General features: G+C 42.5%; 1 protein-coding gene across 17 annotated transcripts in view; it reads left to right on the top strand.

Moving 5' to 3' along the window:
- Positions 1-19,174, top strand: part of DPF3 (double PHD fingers 3) — a 185,762-nt gene that overhangs the window by 86,009 nt on the left and 80,579 nt on the right. For all 17 annotated transcript variants that reach the window (XR_011000045.1, XR_011000047.1, XR_011000046.1 and 14 more), the window contains 2 exons: positions 6,175-6,335; positions 11,519-11,626. Coding sequence is in view for 14 of the 17 variants with exons in the window: in XM_068193359.1 (XP_068049460.1) it covers positions 6,175-6,335; positions 11,519-11,626 (269 nt within the window). In the remaining 3 variants the exon portion in view is untranslated. The remainder of the gene's footprint in view (positions 1-6,174; positions 6,336-11,518; positions 11,627-19,174) is intronic.

The following is a 19,174-nucleotide window of genomic DNA, read 5'->3' as shown; positions in this document are numbered from 1 at the left end:
AATGTTGTGCAGGGACAGATGCAAAGGACCACTGTGAGAAAACTGAATCTGCACATTCCTGCACTTTCTGGCTTGCCATCAGAGTTTGTGGTAGGATTTTGAGCAGTCTGTTAGGCTTCACCTAAGGCCAGGAAAGCTGTTCTCTATTCCTCTTGAATCTCCATGTCCTACCTTGATGCAGTTGCAAAGGGTGCATGCTTGTAACAATTAAGCACTTCCTATAAACTAGAAATTCCAGAGAGTGCAGCCAAAGGAGGACCCTAGCCATTCAAGCATCTTGAACTTAGTCCACTGTGCTCTTCATGAAAATCAGTGGTGTTTGAAAGTCTGTGAGGAAAGGGCATGAGGACAGCCAGGGGACTATGGATTTCTTTGGCTTGCTTTGTGACAGGGGAGGTACCACAGTTTTGCAACTAGCTCTGTCTTTGTTGCTTATCTGGCCTGAGGTAGAGTCAGAGTAGGCCAATCCAGATGGCAGAAACACACATGTGCATGGCCAGGCCACAGCTTGAGAAGAGAATTATGCTGACTGGAGAGGGAGAGGAAGGCCCTTTTGGTGATTGTGTCTGTAAGATTGTCCACATTAATAGTGTTAGTGCAGAGTTTGTAATGCTTCCCACTTCCAATCAACCTCATTCTGATCTCTTCTGACTTCAGCCTCTGCCAGCTATGCTGCCCTTGCTTTCAACACTGTGAGGTTTGGGAGAGTGCTGTCAGCATGAGGGGGAAGATACATAAACTGCATGTCATCAGTGTCATGGCTGGCATTGCTGCCTAGATACTTCATCATACTCCCTGAAGATTTTGCACAGATATTAAACAGAAGTGGCTGAAGAACTGAGCCCTGTGGCATTCTTCATGTCACAGGTCATAGAGAGAAGGAGCAGCTGCCTGTCAGGGCCCTTGTGGGACCTGCTGGAAAGGAATAGTACAGCCAGCTCAATGCAGTTCTCTCAACACTTGCCAAGACACATAGTTGTCCAAGATGGTCTGCAGTGTTGCAGGCGGTGCCTGCATGATTTCTTAGCCTCTGTTCAGCTCTGTGAGAAGGCCTAAAACCTCGCTGGTGCTTTATTTCCAGACTCATTTGTGAGTGTCTCCAAAAGAAGAGTAGAATGTATCTTCTGAAGCTGCATTGCATCGCTTCTTTCATACCACTTCTTAGATCTCACCCAGTTTGAAACTGGATGGCAGTGCTGCTGACAAACAAGTTCTGATTTAAAAGGTCTTTTTTGGTTGTCCTTGCTGTTCCTCACAGTCTCAAATGATCCAAAATGTAAGACTAGAGACTAAATGTATAGTAAACAAAAAGTCCATGTTCTTAAGGAAAGCGAGGCCCGCATTTTTGATTGTGGCTGAGGACCACTGCAAATTGTAGAAGAAAAAGTCTGTTGCTTTCTGCTACATGACTAGTAATTTCTTCCTGCGCTATCAGATTTTTACTTGCCTAGTCATGAAGAGAGCATGGCTTTAGAGGGAAATGACTAGAATGAGGCCTGGCCTCAAGAACTGGAGACAATCTGGATTCATACTCAGAGGTGTCTGGTGTCAATTTAAGAACTGCACTTGAGGAGCACTGGTTCTTCATTATACAAGTTTTCCCAGGGTAATGTGGACCTGTAATCATTGTTGAGCATGGCTGGTTATAGGTCTTCAGCAAGTGCTCACCTTCTCTGGGTACTAACCTGAATTGTGTTAGGCACTGCAGGAGGGGCACTCTGGATTCTGCCTATTTTGTAGCTATTATAAAAGGTGTAAGTGCACTCAAAAATATGTGACTTCACAGGATGGACTGCAAAGTAGTGGTGGAGAACTGCTCTGCTGCTTTCAGGGCCCATCAGGATCCCTTGTCAGCACAGAAACGTCTTGAACATCTGGAGTGAAGTCAGGGGTTTGTTTTTTTGGGTTTTTTTGGTTTGGTTTTTTGGGGTTTTTATCCCTCATCGAAGGCATGCCTAGACAGCAGAGTCATGGCACTAGGTACTATACAGAGAAGTAGTAATTTGGAGTCTGCTCAGAAACCCTATGGTCTAGTTAGAGTTAGCAGGCAAAGATTGAGGGAAGGGAAAAATTGTTCCTCCCTGGCTTTGTTATTAGCTGACCTGATTCCATGATAGAAAACCTCAGTTTCTTAACACTTAAAAGAAAAGTGACCTCAGGGAAGTCACAGAGTCTGATCTTTCATGCTGGTGCAATTCTGTCATGGCAGTGACTACCTGCAAGGCTGCCCAGAATTGCACCAGGCTCTCGTGGCTGTCCCAGCACCCACAGGGCTGCTGGTGCTTTCAGAGTGCTCACCTCCCCGTTCACACCGAGCTTCCAGTGCTCCCAGCCTGCTGTTTAGTTTCAGTCCCACTTTTTTTCACTAATAAAGAGCCCCTAACCTCTACTAAACATTTACCCCTCCTATGTAGCTTTGCAGGACTATGCAATAGCATAGGTTGTTCTTTTCCAAGTCCAGGAGCTTTTATCAGTCAGCCAGAACTGGGTTATTTTAGTGTTCATGGCTTGGTATGTAAGTGCAAAACCTGTGTGTATGCCAGCAGTGTCACTGGCACGCCTGTCCCAAACATCTGGGGTTTCACCTGGCTCTGTACTGAAGGGCTGTGTGTTTTTCACAGTGTGCTGACAACTGTATTCTGTATTTCCAGTTGTGCTGCCTTCAGTATGATTTGCCTTCCTTGTCCAGCAGTTGTTCATGTCTGCTCCTTGCTTTTTCCTAGCATCTTTAAAATCTGCACATATGCTGATGATTTTGTATCATTAATATCAATCTAGACAAGTCTGTGTGACCTTTAACTCCCCTGTCCAAAGGGAAGAATTGACCCTTGCAGTCAGTCACAGCACAGCACTGACTCATACATACTTTTCATAAAAATAATGAGGAAATTCCCCATAGTTTTTACAGATACTTTTTCAGGAGTTGAAGTGGAAGTCTTCCATAGCAACACAGTTTGGGAAAACTATGAAGCATGTAACAGATAATTAATCTTTTTTTCTGACATATGATACACTTTATAATTTTTTTTCCTCTTGTATCTCACTTGCTCAAACTCAACGGACCTGTTTGAGTTTCATTGGAGCTCATGTGCTTTCCAGTCTTATTCCCACCCTTGTCTGTTCTCCAGCTCCATTGTAAACCTCCTGGGAGGGGGCTGGGATTTGTCCCACCTCCCTGACTCTGCAACAAGGAACACAATAGGACCGGTACTTCCCCCTTTTTGCCCTGATTTTAATACACTTTCTGTTTTTTCCTGCATAAGATAAAACATGCTATGTTTAGATATGTAGCACAAAAAAAAAAAAAAGAAAAAAAAAGAAAAAAATATCTCTAAGTTTGAAGTTCTTTTAAAAAAACCTAACTGTAGTTTGGAGTTAGTCAGAATGCCTCCAATAAAGACTAATGGTAAAACAAAACGACTAAGCACCCAAAAGTAATTTCAGGGAAGCTGTTTACCACTGACATATGAGTGTCATAAGGAAATACCATTTCTTTGCTTTCCTATATTTGATTATTTGTCACTTTAAAAAAAAATTCCATTTATAATTAAGGCCAGAGTAATTCCTCAAGGTCTCAGTATCTGAATATCTTTCCAGTGAATACTTAGAGAACTGCATTTTTTGATCATGCTTGCAGTAGTGGAGCCAAGGCAAGCATTCTTAAAATATGGAGATGACTGAATACTTCTAAATTATTATTTTTCTTTAAGGCAAAAAATGCATATTTAAAATCTTTAAAATAAATGTAATGAAACAGCTAGACTGCAAGATTTTGTTGAATGAATTTGATCCATTAGCTTGGTTGGTTCTCTGCCATCAGGATCTCAAATGCCCTTTTCTCCCTCTTAGAAAAATCTGAAATTTATTCTACTTGATAGTGTGATTTAAAGCCAAATATTTTACATTTGAAGACTTATAGTTATTTTCAGTCTTAGAGCAAGGTGGAAACTGAAGCAATCTCCAGTCAGAACCTATATATGGGTTGCTGAGATGTATTGTTTTTGTTAATGTGGATGCTTTATGGTTTGCATATTCTAATGACTGAAGTGATTTTTGGCATAAGGAAGACTTATACAGTGGTGGCAGTTTTTTGTCACACAGCTATGCTTTTCTTTCCAGTAAACTCCTTAGAGTTAGAGAACATCCCTGGTTTAATATAGAAGGAATCTGACATAGCTCTGAGGAAACGCAAGTGTTTGTGGAAAGAGCTGTTAATCTTTGATCAACTGGGGTCTCCTTGTTACTGACTTTGATTACACAAGTGTACAACTTTAATTACAGCTTTTAATAAGATTTCATTTCTTCCTAGTCACATTCTTTGTATAGTAGAGCAGCTTATCTTTTCTTTCTCCCCTGCTCCCCTTCCCTTCCCCCCTGCCTTTTTATGGAAAAGGGCGTTTGAGGTCATTGCAGGGGATTCAGTGTCCGGAGGGATCCTGCTGTACACGCTCTGCCCATGCTGTACCCTCCACTCGCTTGCACAGTCCAGAGAGCTCTCTCCTTCAGCTGCCCTCCACATATCCCTGCACTGGCAGCTGCCCAGGAGCTGGTGGTCAGCAGGGGAGGACAGGTCTGAGAGGCACAATGTTCACACACGACGTTCTCTGCTGCACAAAACCTCTGAAAAACCCAAACCCCTTAGGAAGTCTCTGTAGGCAAAGGATGTTCTGACCTCCCCATCACTGGATAACCTGAGACTTGGGTAAATTGAGTTCTGATCATCAGAATTGAGTAGGGGGGAACTTGAGGTGCCTCCCTCGCTATTTGCTGCATTTTTGTTCCTCCCTAAGCCTCTGCTTATGGCCCCTGTCAGCGATAGGATATTGGTCCAGTATAGCCAAGATTAAAAGAGTTTGACTTTTCATAAGGCACAACTAAGGAGTCATTTAAAATATGTGAATCACAAAAAAGATACAGATGGTAAAGCAGAGCAATTTCCACTGATTTGACATTCAGAGGTGTGAAAATTTTTAAAAGGTTAGTTGTGCCTATGGAAGAGGATAGTAGGGAAAACAACTAATAGAACAGCAAAGGGAGCTCCTTTTATCTCTGTTCATGCATCCCTTTGGCTCAATTGCTGTCTGTGCTATACTCTTTTTGCACACTAATGAATATCAGAGTCAGAGCAAGTTATGCCATCTATCACTCTGCTCCTGTTTTCTAATGAACTTACCCCTAACAGGTAGCTTTTCTAGCTTTTCGTGTCACGAGTGAATTTCACCTTGACAATAGATCAAGAATGAGGTTCAGCAGTGTGGCCCACCTACTTTGCAATGCTCCAGCATGACAGCTGCTTTGTGTCCTCAGGGTAGCTTTACTTTGATGCTTTTCCCTGTTTAGAAAAATTTGGAGGGAGGATTTTGGTAATCTCCAGCAGGCAGAGTTTTTAAACCTATCTCAAGGGAAGATGAAGATTCTACAGAATTTTTGAACAAACAGTTATTTATGAAGTAAGAGACATTGTCTTTAGAACTGTTATTCCCACTGGGCTCCAGAGAAAAGCAGCATTTGCCATGCTGGATCTGACTGGTCGCTGCTGTAGCCTGCTGCTCCTGGCACCTCAGGCTTCACTGTGGAAAACTCTGGAAGGCTTATGACAAAACATCTAGTCTGACCATTGCAGAAATGGCTCTAGTTATTAAGGGGTGTGTTTTCATGCCTCAGAAGTGCATAATAAGAGAACTATGGTCTTTGCTTTTATGGGCTCTTTGGCACCAGAAATGCTGGAGCGAAGTTCTTCTAAACTTGGCTGACTTTCTGGTTGCCTAAAACATACTGCAGTAGCTGCTGTAACATGGGATTGAAATGACTGGTTTGCTGAATTGGCTGGACAAACTACAGGGGAAGAGAAACAATCAAATGAGTTCACTGTGGTGTACATGGGCCTGACCCAAGGTCATGGGGTAGTGTGATTGCATCATTTGCTCATTCAGTAGCCATGCTGCTACTGAAAAGATCTGTGCCTGGTTCCTGACAGCCTGATCCTTTGATGAATTTAACATCACTTTCTGCATGATCTGCTTCATCAGTGTTTTGTGTCACCAACATTTGCATCTGTCCCGGCAAAGTTTTTCTGTTTGTCCATTTTTGAACCAACCTTACATCCCTCTTTCCTACTCTTGTTGGAGGGGGCAGCACAATCATTCTCAGTGTGTGCCCTGTCTCTTTTGGCAGCCTCGGGGACCAGTTCTACAAAGAAGCAATTGAGCACTGTCGCAGCTACAACTCTCGGCTCTGTGCCGAGCGCAGCGTCCGCCTTCCCTTCCTGGATTCGCAGACTGGGGTAGCTCAGAACAACTGCTACATCTGGATGGAGAAGAGGCACAGGGGACCAGGTTGGTAGTGCTGTGTCTGTGTATGCACGTGCATGTACGGAGGGCTGGCCACTGAGCCCTCATGGGGTTTAATTAATAGGAGCTCAAACCTGCTACAGGCCACGCAGAAGAGAAACTGCCTAAACCTCTGTGCCTGCAGGGGATTTCCTTTGGTAACTGCAGAGAGCTCATGCTAATTACTCTCTCTCTATGCAAAGAAGTGCCTGACATGGTAGTTTCTAAGGCTGCATCATTGTAGCTCTTTTCATGCTATCAATCCCAGTCTGTAGCAGAAGACTCAATGCTCTGCTCTAAGCAGGACTGAAATTACCTCCAAGGTGGAAGTGGGAGTTTCTCAGATGAATGCTGAAAATAAGGAGCTGTATTAGGAAGGATATAAAACTGAAGTAAAATATAGGAGAGTCCATGAATGTTGTTCATGAATGTTGTTCGAATGATTAGAAATATACCTATAAATCCTGGTTTTGCTTTGGATAGGTTAACTTGGATATCAGTTCTGGAACTGTGGTTCCCTTGGGTACAGAAAGAAGTTGGTATATTTCCTTAAGGAGCTTTGGCTAATGCCTGTTCCACAGCTCAGCGAAGCTCAAGGGAAAAGAGCACTGTTATTTTTGTAGACTTTGGTCAGTTGTTCCTTTGTTAGACTAAATCCATCTGAAAACCATTTTTGAAAGGCAAAGGACAGTCACCAGTCACCAGACTGGAGATGTTGCTCAGACAGAAGTCCTTCTGAACCCCAAGGGAAATTTGGCTATGTTGTAGCTCAGTATCTGACCAATAATTAGCTCAGCGAACGGACTTTTAACAGCACCAAAATGTATTTCTATCTTTTTTTTTTTCCCCCTCCTTTAGTGCACCCAGAGAATCCAGGCAGAAAGGGACCTGGGGTACATGGGGGCACTGGAAGTATGACATGCACACATGTGCAAAATATGTGCCTGTTCTCTAAACAATATTGACACCCTCCCACCTTCACCCTCCACCCCCTCAAATTCTAGATCTGAAATTATGGGAAGGTGAAGTCTGCTCTAATCTCCTCCACTGTCTGGTTTACAGGAGATGAAGTGGGAGGAACACACAGGATATTCCTTTACCCTCCTGGGGCTAAGAAAACAATTGCTGCTTCTGAAAAGTGCCTAGCTGAGTCTTAGCTGAAACTTTCCTCCTCCTCTTTCTAGGATATACTAAAGGAAGGATCTTTGTGCTCCTCCTATTACTAAAATATCAAAAGTAGATTTAGTGTTGTCTTGCAGTACTACCAGAAAACTGTTTATATCATAAAATGCTGCCACTTCTGGTGCAGGAGACAACAGGTCTTTTTACAGTGTTAAAAATACCTAAAGAATATTTCAACTACAAAAACTGCAGGGGTAATTCAGGACTGCTGAACGCGGTTCACAATATGGGAGTTTTCTAAACTTGTGGACTAGCCCTTCTTTGGTAGGGTTGCTTCATAACCACAGTTGAGTTTTTTGTTTCAGCTGAAAAGTCTCTAATCCTAAGAGATTATGCTTTGCATAAATTTCCTTCCTCCCTTTCCTCCCTTTCCTCCCTTTCCTCCCTTTCCTCCCTTTCCTCCCTTTCCTCCCTTTCCTCCCTCCCTCCCTCCCTCCCTCCCTCCCTCCCTCCCTCCCTCCCTCCACTCTCTTCCTTTTCTTCCTTCTCTTCCTCCCTTTCCTTCCTCTTGTTATGAGTAGGGTGCTGCTATTTTTATCCTTCTGAACACAGTCAGAAGATAGATAGATAGATGTGCACACACAGAGGTATACATCCACTGTATCCATAAGTAATGTTTTGTCAACAGCATCTTCCACAGACAGACATAGATAGTCTTGTGTGGGTCTCATTGGCATCTGTACATGTGCAGAAGGAATCCTCTTAACTGTGTTACAGCATCACACCAGGAACCAAGATGTCTTCATTTTTTGCCTTTCTCAGGCACAAGCTTTGTGGACTACTTTGAACAAATTCATTCTGCAAATCTTTCCTTCCTCACTTCTGATAGTGAACTGTTTGGCAGCTTGCCCTGCAGAAGGGGATAGGGGCCATTTCTCCTGCATGTCTCTACTGGAGATCAATGGTGGAACCTTCTTCACAGAGTGAAGAATTCAAGCGAAAGAAGCCTTCTGCATCTGCGTTGGTCACCAAATTTAATGACTTTGTTGTTTTGAATTAGAATAATCAGTGTGAAATGAACCAGCCCTCCTCCCGCATATTTGCTTTTCTCTTTCTTGATTTTTATTAGCCCATTTAGTGCTCCCCTGAGTGTCTTTGCGTAATCTATTTCTTGTAGTAGTATGGTGAGTCAAGGCATCCCTCTACAGTTTTAGCATGCCTGGTTTTGGTCTGTACACAATGTGCTCGTGCCCATACCAAAAGGGCTCTGAAAATTCTCTGCCAGCCATCAAGACAGTATCTGTCTTGTGTGCTGTGTTCACTATCATTTACCATCCCTAACCTGAAAAACTAGATAAAAACAAATGTCAAAGCTCCAGGACCTCTTTTCACTTACACAGACTTGAAAAACAGAGATGAGTCAGGAACTGAGTTCTTGCTGTCCTCTTTGTTAAAGGAGTCAGAAATCTGCATCTCATGATAAACAGTTCAGGGTTAATTTCACACAATACTGCACATAACTCCCTCCTTTCCCCCTCCTCCCCTGGCCTTTCACATGAGCTTTGAGTTATGACTCTCCTACACTAATGAGATAAACAACATAACTCACTGCAGGTTCTGCTATTTCCTCTGTAAGCAAATGGTTGGAACCTTCTCTGGTTGCCCTATAAGGTACCAGAGAGAGAGCCAACCCACATAGGGCTGAAGATGGTTATATGCATTATTTCCATATTCACTGCAAGATTGCCTGTGAAGGAGCTACATTCAGGGCATTCAGAACTGACCCTTTCCTTGTTGCCTCTCCTTTGTGTAAGATCTACATTTCATGTGAGCCAGCACAGAGACAGATGAGGAACAGGGCAGAGAAATGAAGGTAGCATTGGTGGGTTGAATGAAGTGAAAATCTGGTATGTGTTTTAAGTTCATTGGATGGCAGTATATTAATGAACAGGTGTACTACGATTAGCAACAGAGAGCTTACCTGAAGGGTTGCAGAGGTGGATGTTGGATCATCTGTTTCTAATTGAGCTACCTGTCACCCTCTAAGGAAGAGGCTTTCCCAGCTCTCCTTTCAAGTTTCTAGTTGGGCTTTCAGCATGTGTATTTGGCTTTTGCTGTCCTGGCTGAATCCAGAACTGCTCTTTTGTATAGGAGCTCTCACATTAGCAGCTATTCCCCCAAAAGCAAAGAGGATCCTTGCTCTCTCTGTATGGGACAAAAGCTGTGATACTTATTCCTTCAAATGGCTCCTCTGTGGAGGCCTGTGCAATGAAGGGCTGATTCTCTGTCCTATTGCTTTGATCTGGCAATTGCCATTTCAGTGTTTTCTTCAAGTCCATGCACAGGACCTGCTGAGAAAGGGTGGGGCTTCTTGCCTCCACCTCTTTAATTACTCACATCAGAGCCGGGCACAGTCCACCTCATCATTATAGCAATTGTTTGCAGTGGTTAATGTTTGCAAAGTGGCATGAAGAAGGGTGTCCAAACACTGTATAAGTGCTAGTTGTTCCCATTTTTATTTCCAAACTGGTCTTAGGCAACCTGATTTGAAATGTGTCCTTCTTGGGATGTGCACAGTGCCCAGCTTTCTGGCCATCAATGAAAGAAGGGCATGAGAAGTCCAAGTTGGAATAGCATTCTGTGCCCTGAAAGAGCCAGAATCTCTGCAGATGCTCATCACTTGGCCATACTCAGGCAGTATGCCTTAGATCCTCCAAGGCCTTGGAAGTCGGTGGAAGGTGCTGAAATCTGAACTGACATTCCCAACAGTTGAAATATTTAAAATGAGGAGCTTAGGTCTCTCCTGCAGAATTTGATTAGCACATTCCCTCAAGGTGAATTATGTTAATGTGTCTTCCTCCCCACCCCCATGTAAGAGGATATTGGTTTTTTTCATTATCCTCATTTGGTCTGGTGAGTTGCTTTTGTTCTCAAGCTGATATTCTCTCCTGGCTGCTTCAGAAGAGAGGAGAGAACTCTTGGGCCATCCTCCTGCCCTTGAGCTGTTCTGCTTTACTGGCACCCCCTTGATGCTGTCCAGCTGTTCACTGTCAGTACAGTTTCAGATATAGCAACACCACTCCTGTTCTCTCTCTTATGTGGTCTTACCTGGTTTTTGAGGACAATGGGTCTGGAGTTGAAGTCATGCTTTGTAGCCCCTTCAAGACAACAGGAACAGCAGAAGGGCAGAGGAGCCAAACCAGAACTGGTGGACAGAGAGGGCAGGAAAAACAGAGGAGAGAATTAAATTCCTCCAACTTTTCTTGCTGGGTATTTGTGTGTGTCATGGCTATCTGGGGCAGTTGAGGATACTTTGAAGCACTTGCCAGTGTGCTTCTGTGCCCCTAGTAGCGATGCATTCACAAAGTCCTGCTGTGTCCTGAATGCAAGAGAGAAAAGTACAGCTCGAACATTGGCTGAAGGGTGTCTGTCAGGAGAGCCAGGGCAGCTCAAAACCCAGTGATGCCAAATGTGATTTAAGGGTACATGCAGTGATATAAACATTATTGTTGTATCTCCTCCCTCATTCAGAATACTGGCATGAGGAGGTAAGAGTCAAAATGAAGAATTAGTATTCAAACAAAAGTCCAGAATGTAAGCAAAAATATGGAATTGGACCGCTTGGATTTTGGTTTGCTCCTGTTTGGGAGACACAAATTTCCTGATCTGCTCTGTGCATCAGGGCCTCAAGATTTGAAGTCAGAACTTCATCTCTTCTCTCTCAAGGGGCTTTCTCTGCCTGTGGAGGAGGCATCACCCTTGTAACCCAGGAGAGTCTGAAATTCTATTTACCCTGAAGAAATCACAAATTATTTATGTGCAGCTCTGGTTTCAGTGAGCTGAGTGAAGTGTCTAAGTGAGACCTAGATTCTCTGTGGGCCTGATCCCAAGAGGTGCTGAAGAGCCTCAGGAGCACTGGATGCCTTGAGTGTGTAGCGCTGTCTCATGATTTTCAGGATTGAACCCTCCAACAAGGAGATGCTGGAAGGGCAAGAACAAAGATGCTAGAGACAGTGCTTGTGGTTTACAAACTGAAACGTGATTAATTTTTTGCCTTTAATCTTCAGGCCTGGCCCCAGGTCAGCTGTACACATACCCAGCACGATGCTGGCGCAAAAAGAGGCGTTTGCATCCCCCTGAGGATTCCAGGCTGAAGCTGCTGGAAATTAAACCTGGTAAGTATTTGTTTGCCTGCCTCTCCCGAGCTGCAGAGCAGCTGGCATACATGCAAACCTGGCATTTAAACCTTGGACTTTATCTTTGCTGCTTTCCAACCATTTCTCATTGCATCTGTTGCATCTTACTTGATTTGCTGTAACCATAACCACCAGACCCTCTGCATACAACTCATCCCTTACAAAAATGTGAACAATTTGTATTGAATGCAGGGGGAGCTGAATTTACCTTCTGTAGGGTTGAATCATGGCTTCTATTAGAAAATTAACAAGGATGTAAAGAATCAATGTATTACTTACTTTTTCCTCAGTGCATTACTAATACAAAGTCTCACTGGCATCTGCTGCCTAATCTTTGTGAAAGAGACCACTGTGTGTGTGAAACAGTAAGTATAAGATAAGATTTTTCTTGGTAGGGCTGGTGACGAGGAGTATGACCAGATTATGAACAAAAAATAATACAAAATAGGGAGCATATGTTACATTTGTGTATTTCTGTCTGACTGTATGTGTACTTATGCTATTCTTCTTCTTGTCCTTGATACTCTTTCACAATTAAACTATGTGAAGTGATGAGTCTGGATGCTGAATGAGTGACTGTAAAGCAGATGTGAAGCAGCTGCAGCTGTGTCAGGTAGAGCATGGTGTGCATTTTTCCTTGCAGTTAGTAATAAAGGCTTGCTGTCTCTGGGGCCAGCTATTATGAGAAAGAGGGAACACATATACTCACAGCTGTAGGTGGTTTTTAAGAGGTGAGACATTGTCAGTATAAAAAGTACAGGAGAAAACCCCCAAATGTAAATTAGAATATTAAAAAAACCTGTTTGACAGAAGAAGGTGCCTGGGAACTGAGCTATGCTCAGCAATACTGATGACTTTGCTTCTACGCTGTAGTTGGTGGAGAGAGAGGAAAGAGCAACAGAGACAAGTTCAAAACCCATTAAAATCAGAGGCAAAATTCCTGTTGATTCTGGTAGGAACAGTTTTCGAAAACTTGCTACCTTGTCTGGGAGACATCAGTGGAGAGTTGGAAAAGAGGAAGAAATCCCTAAAACCATTCAGTTGGGGTTCAAACCAAGGGCAAAATCTCAGCCAGAAAATAGAACTAGACCTCACAGCAGAGCTGCTTAGAAAGAGCTGATGAAATCACTCACGTACATTGATGGAAATGAAACTGGACTCTAGGAAGAGGATGATGGTGGCTCATAGAAGTGCCTACCTTAGACTTTGTGATGATGCCAGTACTGCTGTGCCTTGGTAAATCTGTAAGGTAAAGCAGGAGGGTAGAGTTTGACTCCTTTTTGTTTGCATTACTCTTCTTTGCTGTACTCACTGAATGCCAAATTAGTGCATCCCACATGCCACAGGGCATGAAAGGCAATTACCACAAAGTTATCTGATAAAGAGACCTCAGCATGTCTGTCTCTGTGGTTTTTTTCCCTGCTATAAACATCTCTGCATCTCAGGAGTGCTACTTTTGTTGCATTGCCAGTGGCAACCAAATAAGGCGAGTTATATTGCTCTGCCATTTAAATCTATTTTCCAGCCAATTTCTGTCTAGTGATTAACTTTCCTTATCAGTTATACCACAAAACAGTTTCACTCCATCTCTGCATATCCAGAATAGACTCACTAGCCAAAAGTGGGATTTTCCCCTTCTCTGATCTGAAAGTGTAAAACCTATGGAACACCTTGGACCTCCATTTAAAGGTAACTTTTGACAGTTTGGGTAAAAGAGAGTATAATTTATTTTCAACATTGACAGCATAAATACTGTAGGTTTCGGAGGGGAATAGTGTTGTAAAACCTAATGCTGAACCTAGGAAGCTACCTAATGCTGACTTCTCTGTCCTCAGTTAAACATCAGATGGTTGTGTGGGGCAAAGATGTGGAAAATTAAGATCTATTAAAAAGCACAGAGATGACAGATGTAGAACATATAAAATAAATTTGAAAGAAATCTAATCTATATATTCCATAGTTTCACTCCATCTAGGCCTTGGACATTCTGTTCATTCCTTAGAGCTGTTCTCAGCAGCTAGAGAGTGCTTATGCTTGGTTAATATGCAAATGCTGATTTTTATAGAGGAGGCTGTGAAATTGTTAATATATTTTGATAGATTTTTATAATTGTTATATGGCATGTGCAAGCAATGCACTTCTACAACATCAAATTAGGGCAAAACCTTAGTTGTATTATGTTAACTGCATAGAAGTACTACTTGTAAGACAACCACTGTAGCAAAACCAGAAGAGGATCTTTGCTCCAAAAGTTGCCATTCCAGCAGTCAATAGGATTGGCACCAGGGGTGTGAATACTTGCTTGGACTGCACCTGGGATTTCAGACTAGCTTATTATAGCAAAAAGTTGTATTCAGAAGTTCCTGTATTCAGAAAACACCTACATAACTCAGGAGATACATAGACTAGGATTTTTGTTTTGGTAAGACATAGCTAGTCCTCGGCTGGTCAGTAAGTAGAATCAAACTATTGTCTTGCCAGCAGTTTGAGGGAACAATAAATCATTTAGTCATAGTATAGTAGTTTAGTTTTATAAACTAAAATAGTTTTATAATTTTAGGTTTATAGTTATAACCTACTTTTGCAGTTTATGTAGTGCATGACACAACTCAGTGAGTGAGAGTTTCACGTTTGGTAATACCAAAATCTAATGAAGAAAATAATCATGCTCCAACAGTTTGCTGGTTTTTTGTAAAATGGAAGGTGCACTGTAATGTTTTTCATGGGGTGAGTTGATGCCTGCTTCTTAATAGAAGATGGTAGTTTTGTTGTCCTGATATGTTGGTTTTATTTGGTTTAAAATGAAGGTATTTGGTTTTAAGAATAGTTAAAGCCAAAGTTGTGCAGGTGTGAACACTGGAATAGGAATTGCTGATGCAGCCTTTAGATGTCTCTTTTCCTCTGCCACTCTATTCTGACTTACATGGATGCATTGTCCAAATAAAGTGGTTTGTTCAAGGGTCTAGCAATGCTCATGTTTGTGCTATTTCTCTGCATCCTCCCTCCCATCCAGTAGACTATCCAGTAGATATGCAGGAGAAATAAAGTATTGCCAATACTTAATTATGATAGTGCCTTTACTGACAATACAGTCAATATTATGACCAGATCTTCAGGGTTTTTTACTAAGTATTCCTGACATTTACTTTCACATGGCCTGGTCTTCATCTTTCATCTTTAAGTCATATTCTTATCATCAAAACCAAGCATTATGGTTCAAGTGTAGCCTAGAGTTCGTTGTTGTAATGGGTATGAGCTGTTACTTGAGTCATTATAATGTAGCAGTCAAGACTTCTATGATCACTAGTACACATTTGAAACAAATCCTGGGCCATGGGCAATATATTGTCATGTTGGCAATACTGTGATTTCATATGTTCAAAAAATAGCAGATCAAAAGGACCTCTGGGATCATCTGGTCCAACCTTTCTTGGCAAGAGCATGGTCTAGACAAGATGTCTCAGCACCCTGTCCAGCCAAATCTTAAAACTGTCCAGTGTTGGGGAATATACCACTTCCCTGGGCAGATTATTCCAATGGCTGATTGTTCTCAATGTGAAAAATTTTCCTTTTGTGTCCAACTGGAATTTCCCCAGGAGTAACCTGTACTCACTTGTCCTCATAGTATTCATGTGACTCTGTAAAAAGGGTGTCTTCCATCTTTAAATACTCCACTCTTTAAATACTGGAACACAGTGATAAAGTCTCCCCTAAGCCTCTTCTCAAGTCTGAACAAAGCCGGTTTTCTCAGACAGCCATATGGAAGGCTTCCCAGGCCTTGGGTCATCTTTGTAGCCCTTCCCTTGACTTCCTCCAGACCGTCCACATCTCTTTTGTATAGCAGGGACCAAAACTGAGCACAGTATTCCAGGTGTAGCCTGAGAAGCACTGATTATGATAATTACTTATCTCTGCTGGTGATGTCCTTGCTGATGCAACCCAGCATCCTGTTGGCTTTATTTTTTTATTGCCACAGCAGCACACTATTCATTCATATTGAGCTCATGGTCCACCAGGACACCAAGGTCCCTGAGCTGCTCCCCAGCCAGGCAGATCACAGCCTGTCCTGCACTCCTGGATTATGTTTTCCCAGATACATTTCCTAGGTGCAGAGTTTTAAGCTTACTAGGTGTTAATACTCATATAATATTTGTGAAACTAGACTTCTGTTCAACCAAGTATGGGAAAGCTGGTTCTCTGCAGAATCGAGCTGGGGTATTTGCATGGCACTTCAGCACAGAGCAGTGGGAGGGCTGTTAGCAGCTCATGCTTCCACATTCACTCAGCTGCCTTTTCTCCTGCCCAGTAAAAGAGGAAGAACAGAGCTGAGCTCCTGTGCCTGAGAAGTCTGGGAATGGGTGAGGGAGAGGGTTGAGCTAGGTACCCTGACTTCCAATGGGGTGGGAGAAAAAGGAGAATTTTTAGCTCTACCACCACTGTGAACTGCCGGTGCTGTGCAGGTGAGCAGTATGCTTCTGGCTCTTGGCAAAATTACAGCAGTTGGAAAGAGGAGGGCTAGAAATGAGAGGGAGATCCTGGATTAGACCCAAGGCCCCTTGAAATCATAATTGATCCTTTTCCTATATACTTAGTGGTTTCATGGTGCTGGGTAGTTCTATGATTCTGTGTTGGGTCAGCTATCAAAATTGTAGTAGTGCTATTGCCTGCAGTAAACCCTGCTGACAGGCAGGTATTACCCAAGCTTTGCACCTATGCAGATGAGAACAGATATGGTGAGTGTGGCCAAAAACTCTGGTGGAGTTTAAATTGGTAATGTCCTACTTCAGTCTTACAAGATGGCTAAATATAGGTACGCACATACATACCTACAGAGCTTTTATTTCACATGGTGTGGAAGTCTAAAGAATATGAGTGTAATGCTTTTGCTGATGTCCTTTAGTTTTGGACTGAAAGCCCACAGAGAGCTTTCAGAGTGGCAGCCTTCCCACCTCTTGGAGGGTGTGAAGCAGAGTTTGTTTATGCTGCTACTGTGCTGAGAAGGAGCTGAGGTCCTGTGCTAGTGTCTGTCCTCTTACTTATAACTGGGCACTCTGGTGTTCAGCTGAGCTACAGAAATGGGTTTTTTTACCAGTTGTTGGATTGTAAAAGCAAACAAAAGTATTTTTCATTTGTTATTATGAACCATGGTATTTGTCTGAAGCAAGTACTGAAAACAGATTTTTTAGTTCCATTTGAACAATGGCTGATCTGTTTTTAGTCTGACATATGGGGTATACATAGGTGAGCATGCTTGTGGATGAATGAACTAAATCCTTACAGATAGCTATTATCATTTTTAAGCATCTCTATTTACATTGTGGATACTGTGACTGATTTTACAAGGTACTGTGTGTTTCCTGGGAAGTGAGGAGTCCTTCCAACTCTTGATGGAGATGCTCAGCATGTTTGTGGAGGTCTGTGGTCTTTAAGATGGGGCACTTGACCAAGATAAAGTTAAGATGACATTAAAAAGCAAAGAACAGAATTTTCAGTAGTATCACTCGTATGATAGAATCTAGAGACTCAAGCAGCATGTTAGATAATCATCGCAGGGGTTGTTGTGAAGTCTTCTTAACCATATACCTACAGTCCAGATATACAAAATATAGTGAATGAAGTACTTTGATTCCAAAATGGAGAAATGAGCGACAAAGGGAATAAACTACTTCTATGATGTTTTAACCAGAGGTTTGTGGTACAGCTGGAAATCAAACCCAAGAACACAGAAAGAACACAGTGCTGCTGAGTTCCATATCATTTTTTTCTGCTCCTGGTTGCTATGCCCAGTTTCACTCCAAGATATTAGAGCCTAAAAGATAATTGAAAACACTTAATTTCATGAGAATTTCCATTTACATTTTTTCCTCCCAAAGCCAATTAATATTGACTAATTTCACTTTTGATTTCAGCAATTTCTATGCAATCACATATTGGTTCCTGTTCTGTACTACAAGACAGCAGTATTGTTTTGCTATGAACACTGTAAAGAGAGGCACATCTCTTCTTAACAAAAACTTTTTCTACTATTTGAAAGTTTTTCTATTATCTCTGTAGTTAAAGGTCACGTTATGTTATAGAACCTGCCTGTGGCTCCTTTTTAAGGTCCATTAAGACCATCTTAGGATCATACCTGGAAGAATAATTCTGGTGCCAAATAAAAGTATGTCTGTAATATGCAGATGAATTTGATACAATATTCCTGAAGGAGGCTATCATATAAACCTCTCAGCTGTTCAGACTTCTGACAGATTTCTGCAGATGAGAGTTTACCAAAGGTACTTTCTGTGTAGAGCTTAGTTTAGACTTTTTAATTGTTCGTGGCTTTTATCCACATTTGCCATGATGAACCCTGCATTTAGGGTGGAGCTGACTTGACAGGAGCAAGTTTGTTTCTCTGATGATTTGTTCTGGATTTCTCATGTAAGATGGATTTTAATAGCCTGTTAGCAAACTTCTGTGAGTTTTGCTCCTGGCTCTCCAAATTTCTGAAATTAAAATGCCATTTAAAGTTCGCTTTTAATTCAAGTCCTTCTGCCGAAGTACGCCGAAGTACTTTGAGTTAGAAAGAAAACAGAACCCCCAGCTCTCCCCGTCTCCTGTGCTACGTTCCTTGAAACATCCCTGATTTTAGGGCGTTCGACGCCCGGGCCGGGAGCGGCTGCAGTGGCGCGGCGGGGCCGGCAGAGGGCGCGGCGGGCAGCGGGAGCTCCGCGCCGGGGCCGCTCCCAGCGGGAATTCCCCCGCGGCAGGAGCGGCCCGCGCGCAGAGCCGCCTTTGCTGGCGACAGCGCCGGGCCGCGGCGAGCCTGGAGCAGATCTCAGTCTCACCCATACTCACCCATCTTTATCTGTGTCACCTCGTGTAGAAGAAAACAAAAAAAACCCTTAACTTTTTGGGACGGGGAGGGTGGATGGTTTTCAGTTCCCATTTGATTTGTTAGAAAGCACATCTGCACCCTGACCATGCTGAGTCCTGAGCTTGGTCTGTCATGTACCTATGTGTGTCACACTTCCATAGCACTTTGGAACAAAACAAAGCTTTACATTGTGAATCCAAATCTGGGAGTGGGGATGCCAGAGGCGTTGAGTTTTTGTCTTTGCTGGTTTGTGTTTTTGTTTTTTTTTTTTTTTTTTTTTTTTTTTTTTTTTTTTTTAATACCAGTGCAAGTATTGAATTCTCTTTTCTTTTGGGTTTCTGCCCTAAATTTTACTATGTGTTTATTCATCAGCTAAGCCTGCAGCTTACAGATGGGTCCATCAATGCTCCTGAATCGAAACAGTAGGCTCCAATTCTCCACTAATCTTGTCTTCACAGCAGGACATGGCACTACAGGCAAGAGCTGCTGCTTTAAGGCACTTACACATCCAACAATGACTTGAGTTAGAAAAAAGTGACTTTCTGTCACCAAGAGAAAACTCACACTTGACCTCCTTTAAATTCTGCCTACAACAGGGACCTTTACTGATTCAGATCTCTAGCCAGGTAAAATTTGCTTTTCTTTTCTTACATGGCACTAAGAATAACAGA

Source organism: Anomalospiza imberbis, chromosome 6 (assembly GCF_031753505.1).
Source record: "Anomalospiza imberbis isolate Cuckoo-Finch-1a 21T00152 chromosome 6, ASM3175350v1, whole genome shotgun sequence".
Classification (NCBI taxonomy): Eukaryota; Metazoa; Chordata; class Aves; order Passeriformes; family Viduidae; genus Anomalospiza; species Anomalospiza imberbis.
This window is presented reverse-complemented; position numbering and strand designations above follow the sequence as displayed.